Genomic DNA, 11,086 nt, shown 5'->3' with positions numbered 1-11,086 from the left:
TGTTTCACAAACCTGCCGGCATCTCTTTTTGGCAATAATTTGGGAGCACCTAGTATTTTGTCCACCCGTTCCTAGTGCTATTTCATTTGGTCCCTGAGCATCTTGTTCTCGTTTTTCATTTCCTCTATTCTTTTCAGCACGACCACAAGGACACTGTCATTTGAATTGTCAGTAATTGTGTGAGTTTTACCTGAAGTCGGAGGGTTTGGTTGGTCGTCCTGTTCGTTCTCGCATTATGCTGCATGGACTCTCTTGGCTTCTGTGGTCGTGCATGGGGCTTGTTTACTGAGCACGCTGACTAGAGTATTAGTTAGCCATGCTTCAAGGTACTTTTTCATAGCGGGTGATGCCCCCTCTCCCGTGGACGTGGAGGACCCTTTCCTATTTTGTTTTGTTGTGCTGTAGAAAGGTGGAGGCAACCTTTCTTGTCTGGGAGAGACCGTGTGCGTTATCTCCTCATCATGGGTGTCATAGCCTTCGTTGATGGCACTAATGAGGTTGAGGGGAACATTATCTGTTACCTTAGTTCCGTTTCCTTGGTTACTCGCCATGGAGATTTTTGTACGCACAGAGAAAAAAAGATAAACTTGGTGGTTTGTTAGATTAACAAGTCACGTGACTTATGGATCTAATGAAAACTAAAAAAATTGGCTGAGAAAATTCCCACAGACGGCGCCAAACTATATGACCCAAAATTTAGATCTAGGCTTATACAACAAAGTTTTGTAATAAAGTTGGGTTAATCTTAGCCAATATTAATATCCAAAAGATAGACCAAATATCTTTGTGGTAAGATCTTACGTGTGCTATTTCAACAGCAATAAATAACAACAACAATGTTATAATCAATGATCCAAGAATATGAAAGATAACAATAAATAGCAATAAATAATAATAAATGGCATTAATGTAAATAAATGGATGTGGGTCACCCGAAAAGGAAGAGATTCCTTAATATTTCTTCTAACAAAGATAGATGGTGATAAGTCTTTAAATATTCGGATCCTCATTGGATCGTGGAAGAAAAGATAGATAAAGATCTGAGAAAAAGATGAATTTTGTATGTGTATGATAGAGTAAGAATCATCAGAGAATGTCAATGTATTATTTTTTACAATGAGTGTGCAATCCCCTCTGTAACTACATACCTTTCTATTTGTAAGGGTACATGAGCCACGAAACCCTAAATAGTACAGTTGGGAGGAATATTTCCTGGAATATTCTCTGGGGACCTTATTTCTAAAACTAGCCGTTATTGCTTTACTAAAGGGAGTGCTCGTCCTCATCTTCGTCCTCTGTTGAGCCACCTCGACCTTGTGACGTCGACCTTTTGAAACTAAATCGATCACATGTGGCAGCCTTCGAAGGCTTCCTTAATGTCGATTAAGCCCACGTATAATTATGGTAGTTTTTAGCCCATACAAAGTTGTAATCAATGGACTGAAAGTTTAACATTTTCTTAGCTTCTTTCCTTTTTAATAACTCTGGTGTTTGGACCAGCGCAAGTGATCATCGATTTATGATTATTCTAGTGGAAATCCCACTTCACTAGTATCTATTTGCAGGAACGGATCCAGTGCATTAGTTACGGGTTCACGTGAACCCAATAACTTTTGTCTAGATCATGTATTTGTATTGAAAAATTCATTAAATGCATAAAAATAATTAGCTTGGAACCTAATCAGTTAAAACAATTATTATTGTATATTAGTTTGAGATTTTTATAGGAACCCATAAACTTAAAATTCTGAATCCGCCTCTGTCTGCAGCCTACCAAAATTTAAACAAATGATAAAAGATTAGCTAATATTCGTCTTTACTGATATTGAACCTAATACTTTTCTTCCATTGTTTAATTATTCTCTATTGACTGCTAGGTCACATTCTTAGCCTTTAGGTGCTATTTTTTGTTAGCACCATCTGTATGCAATAGGTCCAATATTTCAGTTCATATTTACAAAGAACGAGCTTAATTACATATAAGAATGATGTAGCATTGAATAAGCCAATGGAAGAAAGAAAAAGGGTAAAAGGGAGAAGCTGATGGAAACCAATAGTATCTCCTATAAATGGTTAACTTGCTCGTTAAGTATTTTCCTCTTCGTACGCTTTGTGATCAGATGAATGCAAAATTCTCCTTTATTTAACTTTGTCAGATTGTATAAATTAAAAAAAAAAAAAAAGAGAAAGAAAGATTCAATCTATGATGCAATTGTTAACAGGGACTGCCCATTTGTCCCCAAAAGAGTGGCTTTGATTTCGTTATTATCAGGAAATTATGTCATGACGTTTCTCAAATGGTAGTGGATGTTTTTTTTGTTTTACGTGTTCACTTTCAATAGTTGCTCACCAACTAACAAACTTGTTCTTCAAAGTTGTTCGCCTAATTACTAACATAAAAAAGAGCTAGAATGATATTAATGACGGATTTAAAATTTGAATTTTATGAATATCGATTTTAGAAAGACGATCTCAAATGTTAGTGTAGATTTCATAACAAATATACATGATCTGTAATGGGTCGAACGCATATAGGAATATTAAACTCAACATGATCTGCCCTTGCGCTCGATGTCCATTTAATTAAGGATTACTTGTAAGAATCTTGAAAGCCGAATTGCAAACTCAGTTTAGATTTGAAAAAAATATTACTATTCAGCGCCTGCATGAGTGGTTGATTAACCACTTGAACAAGAAAAAACAGTTCTCGAGCGTAATGTATATAAGAATAGTGCGGAATAAGGTTTATTAGTAATGCATGTATTAGTAATGAATGAGTTAGTAATGCAAGCGTTAGTTATGCAGATATTATTTTTTATCTACGGTGTAGTGTGATGTATTAAAATTATAATGCATTACATAATTTTTAAGAAAAATAGTTATTTACAAAAATGCCCTCCATATTCTTAAGCTTTAAGGGACTTTAAGGATAATTTTGTCTTTAACCAACTTAATGCATGCATTACTAGCCTTGGTATTACTAATGCCATGGTTTTCTATGCATTACTTATACATAGGATAATACCAAGTATATGAAAAAATATACCAAACAAGGTATTAGTAATGCATAGAACTAATGCTTGCATTATTTTTTCTAATACCTCCTACCAAACCACTCCTAATAATATTACTTATACATAGTATGGTCATTAAGATAAAACTAGTACACGTTTGTATTATTTTGTTATACTAAAATTTATTGGTTGCTTTACTTAGTTGTCTTTATATTTTTATTTTATTAACTTTTTGAAATGTTTGCCCGTTATTTTTGGCAATGTCAAGATTTAGACTTGGAATATGTATGTCTTCTTTTTGGCTATGTAACGATTAATAGCCTGTTTGGCCAAACTGAAAAAATCAGCTTATTTTGAGAAGTGTTTTTAGTGCTTTTGAAAAAACTACTTTTGGAGAGAAGCAGTTTGTGTTTGGCTAATCACTCTGAAAAACATTTGAGCAATAATTTGTGTTTGACCAAACTTTTCAAAAAGTGCTTTTAAGTATCAAATTACAAATAAGGACATGAATAAATTTACTTAATAGTTAATATTATAAGTAAATAAATAATCTTAAAAATTTATTATTACAAGCAATAATTAAATCTTTTCATTTTATTTAAGTAAAATATGAAAATAAAATTTTAAAGTACTTAATTCTTTTAATATAAGTTAAATATATTAAAAATCATTCAACAAATATAAAAGCATTCACCCCTAAAGTTACTATATATTAGAAAGCTATCCTAAAAATAATAAAAAATATTTATACATTAATATCCTAAGTATTAGGTTTAACGGTTATTTTGGTATATACTATATTTTGTTAAGAGTATTTTTGGTAAGAAGAAAAGTCAAAACTGCTTCTGCTTCTGCTTTTGGAAAGAAGCTACGTTTTTCTGCTTCTTCCCAAAAATACTCATCCCCCCAAAAGCTTGGCCCTTAAGTTAGAAAAAAAAAATATTTTTGAGAAAAAAAATACTTTTGGCCTCTTGAGAATCTTAGCCAAACAAGCTATAAAAAGTCTAACCATCGGTTGAAGCATAAGAAGTATAAATTTGGTTTTTGTAATTTTTTAATTGAAATGTTTTATCTACTCTCATTGGGAAGTAAAAGAAATTGGAAAAACTGCATTTAGAAGGGTATGGCTCTTTTGTACTTCTGAGATTTCATGACCATCAATTAAAAAGAATCTTTAAATGGAATTAGTCTAAGGTATAAATTCAGCTTAAGCAAAAAATATTAAGTAATTTTTTTCCATTTATTCAATTCTTGGCTGACAAAATTATTTAGTTGTAAATGCTCGGTGAAATAGTTAAGGTCACAAAAAGGCGCAACGCCATCAATAAAAAAACATTTTTTTTAACAGTATGAGCAAAAAGGGAAATGGATGATAGCTACCTTCATAGAAATATGAAAAAGAATGAACATAATATGGCTTTAACGTATGTTAAGAAGAAACTGAAATTTATTCCCAAAAAAAAAAATGACAAGTCCTTTTTAATCGAATGTCCCAAAAGGGATAAGAAAGAAATTTACAAATCAAGTCGAGAAATTTGGTTCTCATGTTCTGTATAATAAATTTTATTTTACAAATCAAGTCGAGAAATAGAGTCATCAATATGGGCTTGGCTCGCTGGGTCGGTCCATCCCAATCCGTAATTTAATAGGATTGGACTAAGATTTTTGAAACCCATTTAAAAATAAAACTTTTAAGTCCAACCCAAGTAGGCCCGTGACCCATTTAAATGGTGGGCCGGCTTGTCGGGGTCTTTGACCACGTAGTAAAAATTACATGGGGCGCCCTATTTGGTCGCCCCTTTTTAACTTATACCCGTTTTGTTTTTCCGTTTGCATCCGTATCCATTTTTTGTTAAAAGCATTTTAAAAAGACGATTTTGCCCTTCTTTAATAAAAGACTTTTGACAAACTGTAGGACAAAAACTTAAACATGTTTAGGCTAAAATTTTAGCAAATAAACTAAAAAACTTTAGCTTGTTTAGACTTACGTTTCGGATAAAACTCAGGACAAAACTGTAGACTGCGTTTCAAAACTTCAGCATGTTTTGGTAAAAATTTTTAGCATATGAACAAAATAACTTTAGCATGTACTAGCAAAAACTCTTTAGAAAATTACATACTGCAAGGCAAAAACTTAAGCATGTTTAGTCTGAAGTTTTAGCAAATGAGCTAAAAAACTTCAGCATGTTTAGTCTGAAATTTTAGTAAATGAACTAAATAACTTCAGCATGTTTTGTCTGAAATTTTAGTAAATGAACTAAATAACTTCAGCATGCATTAACAAAAACTCATTAGAAAATTACATACTACAAGATAAAAACTTAAGCATGTTTAGTCTGAAGTTTTTGTAAATGAACTAAAAAACTTAAGCATGTTTAGTTTGAAATTTTAGCAAATGAACTAAATAACTTAAGCATGTTTAGTCTGAAGTTTTAGCAAATGAACTAAATAACTTAAGCATGTTTAGTCTGAAGTTTTGGCAAATGAACTAAATAACTTAATCATGTTTAGTCTGAAATTTTAGGAAATGAACTAAATAACTTAAGTATGTTTAGTCTGAAGTTTTAGCAAATGAACTAAATAATTTCAGCTTATTTAGTCCGAAATTTTAGCAAATGAACTAAATAACTTCAACATGTTTAGACTGAAGTTTCGGATAAAATTCATGACAAAACTGTAGACTGCATGATAAATAACTTCAGCATGCATTAGCATGAAGTTTTAGTTTCAATGTGAAATAACTCCATGCTATATTAGCATGAAGTTTTAGTTTCAAGGTGAAACAACTTTATGCAATTGTGATTCTGAAGATGAATCTGGACAAGTTTCTGATTTTTTTATAAAGTTGTTGAGAGGAGAGGAGAGGAGGAGATCGTTTTATATCTTTTGTCAGGGGTGTAATTGTCATATTATTACGGGTTTTTTGTGAGATGGCTACCAAATCAATAATTTTAAAAATTAGGGTACAGGTTAAAATGTGACACAAATATAGGATACGGCTGCAAATCCCCCCGTAGAGCTGGGTTACTATCATTTTAAGGTCCATCAAATTAGTGGGCCGGCCCAGCCCAACCCATCAAATATCAAAGCCCACGTAGTATTGACGGCTCTATCGAGAAATAAGCAGGCAGTTTCCATTTTCGTAGTTTAGCTACAAAGACCAATTCTAGACTTCTGGGGTCAAATTGGTATCGACACTGTACAATTGGGTTGAATAGTAACCCTCTTCATATTTAGTTATTAACCAACTCCAACGTAGTTTTAGTGATAGCGCGTTCTAGCCACTTTACAGTTTTCTAATTGAAAAATAATTATGTTATGGAGTCTCAAATTTTCCAGGTGAAATTTTAGAATATTATTATGGGTAAAATTTGAAACTCCATAGCAATGGCTATTTCTAAATTATATCAGTGGCTATTTGTGAACTTTATCCAACATATCTCTAGGCCTGATGGAACGAGCTTTTTCAAAAAGTACAACGGACTGGAGTTTGAATTGGGTTTAGAGGTCCAAGCAGCAGGCGTTTATAAATTGGGATCTTTACACATATAGCCTGCCATATCTACTGTTTATTTTTTCTAGCCATAAATATAGATTATACAATATTTATACATAATTATACATCTATAATATATAAATTATGCATATATTATACCTCTACCGACTATTTTTAGTTTAAGTGGTTGGATTGGCTATTACTTGGGTTAATTCTTCTTATAAATAATGTATAGTTTTCTTTTACTTAATTTCTTACTCGAATGAAAGAGAGCTTTGGAGCAACGACAGCTATCTTCATTTGACTTATAGGTCACGGGTTCGAGTTGTAGAAGCAGCTAATAATGCTTACATTAGAATAGATCCCGATCTTGCGTAAACGCGGAATACTTTATTCACCGAGCTACCTTTAATTTCCTACTCGGATAAGTAATCATTTTAGTTAGATTATATGATCGATAACTATCAACTTTTGAGGTAGAATTCCACGAAAGTCTTCACTAATGATTTCAAATATATACCTTAACCACAATTAGCTTCTCTGAAGATCCTGCTATTGCCACTACGGGCTAACAAAGCTTATTGGTTGAATTTTATCACGAATGCGGAATTAGGCTTTAATCACAAAGGTGAAAGTATGGAAGACTAGCGGATCACCACCGAAGATGAAGGCTTAATGAACTTATGGAAAACTTGTGGATCACCACCGAAGATGAAGGCTCCTTTATTTATGGAAGACTTATGGATCACCGCCGGAGAGGAGAGCTTCTCTGTGTCTTTTTTGATTCTCTTTTGGCCTTACGAAGACCACAATTTGTTGTTGTAGGGTAAGGGTGGCATGTGGGCCGGTTAGGATCGGGCCCGGCCCAGGACCGCAAGTTCAAATGGGCGGTGGGCCTAAACGGTCCTAACCGGATAGGACCGGGGCTGTGGGGAGGTGGGCTGGATAGTGGGCCGGTCCCATAGGCGAGGTCCGCTAGATCGGGACCGGCTGAGAAGTGGGTCGGTTCAAGCGATCCTAAACTGGTCTATCCGGGCCCAACGGCTAATTTTTTTTTTTTAAAAAAATCTGCCACATTATAGCCGTTATGGCATTTAAAATATGGCCGTTTTACCTGTCAAAATAGCCGTTGGCTATTTATAAAATAGCCATTTAACCTTCCCAGCTTTGTTTTAACCCCGAACTTTTTATAATTATACTTTTTCCCTATTTTTAACTATAAATGCCCCCTCATTCTATCATTTTTCTCACAAAATTATCAATCTCTCTCTAATTTTCTTTTATAATTGCTTACTTTATTGTTACAATTTGTGCAAAATTGTGAAGTTGGTGAATTGAAATCTTCAAGTCTTCAACGATAATTAATTTTTAACAAGTTGTTCGTCAATTCGGTAAACTCGTTCCAACTCTTAAGTTTTAATATTATAGTTTTGTTTGTTTTATTTACTTTGTATTGCTTGATTAATTAAGATGACTTATTCCTTAAAAAAATATTTAGTAAAAATAAGGAAAAATTCAAGAGTGGTGAATCTAGTGGCCAATGTGTTTCTCCTCAACTTCCCCCGGTTTTTCGACCCAAACCTATTACCCGTCCTACACCCCCTATTCTTGATAGCGATAATAGTTTATTACAATTTACCGATAGTCAATTTTGCCATAATATTGCACCCGGTGAACAATTAAACCATGAATATATGAATGTTCTTTATGGTAATCCAACTATTGATGAAAATGATGATGAAGAAATAGATTTTGATAAAACGCAACCGGATGACGATACACCCACTAGTCCTGCTCCTGAAGTTAACCCAACTAATAATAATTCAAATGATGCCCCGTCTGACCCTCCTGTTACTGCCCCTACTTTTTCTAGACAACCTTCTAAACGGGCAGAAACATCTATTGTTTGGCCATTTTTTACTCAACTAAGAGAAAAAAAAGGGCTAAGTGTAAAACTTGTGGCAAAGAGTTAGCTTTTAAATATGTTGGAAGTCGGGGGGAGGAGGGGAAGGGGGGGTTTAACTAGACACATATTGCTACACCCTCAAGATAAAGCTAGATATTTTCGTATGAAAGCTTTGGCCGAGGGGATAAGTGCACCTAGTCAGGCTGACCTTAGTACCAGGTCAAATCAATTTCAACCGAAAATTAACACTGTTACCGGTGGTATTTTATATTATGATCCAAAAAAGATCGGGAAGAATTGGCAAAAATGGTTACTGTTATGTGCTTACCCTATAGTTTTCCTTCTTACCCTCACTTTGTGCATTATATTAGAAAAGTTTATAATCCTACTTATAAAGGTTTTCCTCGCACAACCGTAAAGAGCGATATTTATAAATATAAACATGAATATGAACAATATTTGCGCTATTTATTTACTCATATAAATTGTCGTGTTGCTATTACAACTGATATTGGTAAAAGTGGTAATGACTGTGATTACTGGTACCAGTCATTGGATTGAATATCTCTTTAAAATATTTTTATCTTTAAATTTGAATTAAAAAATTTAGGTCACAATTTTATAATATAGTTTACAAGGAATTGCCTTAGATATTGTTATTACCATTTTTTCCCTCTAACTTCTTTAAATTTTTTTAAAAAAATAGAAAGTATCCATTGGGCCCACTTAGGCCTGGGACCGGCCCACTTAACTCGGGACCGTTAGTTCGTGGACCCGATCCCGGGCCGGTTCCAATAAGAAGCCCGAGACCACTTAGGACCGGACCCACGAAGCCCACTTAGGACCGGGCCCGACCCACATGACTCCCTTATTGTAGGGGAAGAGCGTTTGAGATGAATACAAACCTTTTTCTTCCAATTTGATTGGTCAACTTGTCATCAAGCTTATCACAAAAGTTATGTGATGAGCTTGTAAGTAATTGGTGAACCATGTTATTTTGAACACTTGACGACTTTTGATTAATCTTTGTATTTGACTTGGCATGCTACATCACTTACGCAAGTGGCATGATTTTATTGGTCTGGTTTGACTTGGCGCCTGCCATGTCATTTGACACATGGCATGTACCTTGAGCTAACGGAGCGGGCTTATTTTTTTGGAGAGCAACTCAATGGACTAGCCCAAAGAATTTGAACTTTAATTTAAATCAATCTTTTGAACTTAAATAATATTTCTTGAATTTAGGAATTTATTCAAATTTGATATAGACTTTAATCCTACAAAATTCACATGTTTACATCAACGTCTTGGGACTAACATGGAATCTGATCTAATGATTTAGGTAATGAATTGGAAAACCACAACCCTCCCTAAAAGGCCCAAATGTTGGTATTATATTAGCTATAAGGAGGGCCATATATCACTCTCTATAATTCTCTGTCTATCTCCTGTCAATCGAAGGGCGGAGCAGCACTTCGATTACGGGTTCGGTCGAACCCACTAGCTCTGGTCCAAATTTTATATTTGTCTGAAGAAATTCATTGAATATGTACAAATTATTAATTTAGAACCTAGTAACTTAAAAAAAAAATTAGAATCCCGAACCCATGAACTTTAAATTCTAACTCCGTCTCTGCTGTCAAGTGTACTTTCTAACATATCATTACATGACCTATGCTGATCGACGCATCAACTCGTAAAGAAGCACTAACTTTAATAAGCTTTCCCATAAATGTATTGACTTTCATTTCCATTATATTAGAATGTTATTGCACGGAGACATTAATCTTTGATGCAGGAAAATGGAAAGATTGCATGCAGGACCAACAAATGAAGATCACACCAAACCGAAAGCCAAGTAAAGACGAAATTTTTTTATATGAGCCAACCAAATTATCCAACAACAACAATTATGTCTCAGTCCAAACAAATCGTGATGAATCCTTACCGTTAATTATCCGCATGAAAAAAAAGAAACAGAAGTCTATATTAAGCTAAGATTAAAATTGCCACCATAGAATTAAACCTTAGGATGAGTAGCATTTGAACCCGTGGTCTCTGCTGGAGAATCAGCCGCCGCAAGTTCACGAAATTTAACGAACAAATACCCCAAACCATGGCCTAAGATTGCGACAATGAAAATTCCAACGTTGAAGGACATAACAGCGAGCATAACAAAATAAACAAGAACCATTCGAACAGTATAATAAATCGAATTCAGAATCAGTCCACCAACAATGGGATTCATACTCTTGTTGATTTTCAGGCCCATCGACATAATCTCGACTGCAAAGGCCATAAAGAAAACAAAGAACAAAGACAATATGTACATGCCTAGGTTATTGTCTGGCCAACCTTTGAATAAAATCGTCGCGTTTTTGCCCCAGTAGAAATTCATCTGCATGACCATGTTGCCCATGTTCATCATCATAGTATCATTGCCATGGGACGTAGGCATATTATGGATGTCCATGTTTTCATGGTTGTGTGTGTGAGACATTTTGAGATAGAACAATTACTTGGGACTTGGAAGAGAAATCACACAAAGATGAATTGTTTGATTTTAGGGGTTGTGAGTATTTAAATTTATTTATTTGCGAGAATCATTGTTAGAGTTGGGGAAAACAAGGATGAAAATGACTAATTTACTATAGTTTGTTGTCTGTTAAT

General features: G+C 34.2%; 1 protein-coding gene across 1 annotated transcript; it reads right to left on the bottom strand.

Moving 5' to 3' along the window:
• Nucleotides 1-10,266: 10,266 nt before the first annotated feature.
• On the bottom strand, nucleotides 10,267-11,086 carry LOC138896555 (copper transporter 6-like). The gene has a single exon (XM_070181809.1). It carries the CDS (start codon nucleotides 10,914-10,916, stop codon nucleotides 10,437-10,439), a length of 480 nt encoding a protein of 159 aa, XP_070037910.1. The 5' UTR covers nucleotides 10,917-11,086; the 3' UTR covers nucleotides 10,267-10,436.

The sequence above is a fragment of the Nicotiana tomentosiformis genome, chromosome 7, assembly GCF_000390325.3.
Source record: "Nicotiana tomentosiformis chromosome 7, ASM39032v3, whole genome shotgun sequence".
Taxonomy (NCBI): Eukaryota; Viridiplantae; Streptophyta; class Magnoliopsida; order Solanales; family Solanaceae; genus Nicotiana; species Nicotiana tomentosiformis.
This window is presented reverse-complemented; position numbering and strand designations above follow the sequence as displayed.

Excerpts from the sequence above, each read along its gene's own strand:
- LOC138896555 (XM_070181809.1), bottom strand. The coding sequence starts at position 10,916 with ATGTCTCACACACACAACCATGAAAACATGGACATCCATAATATGCCT.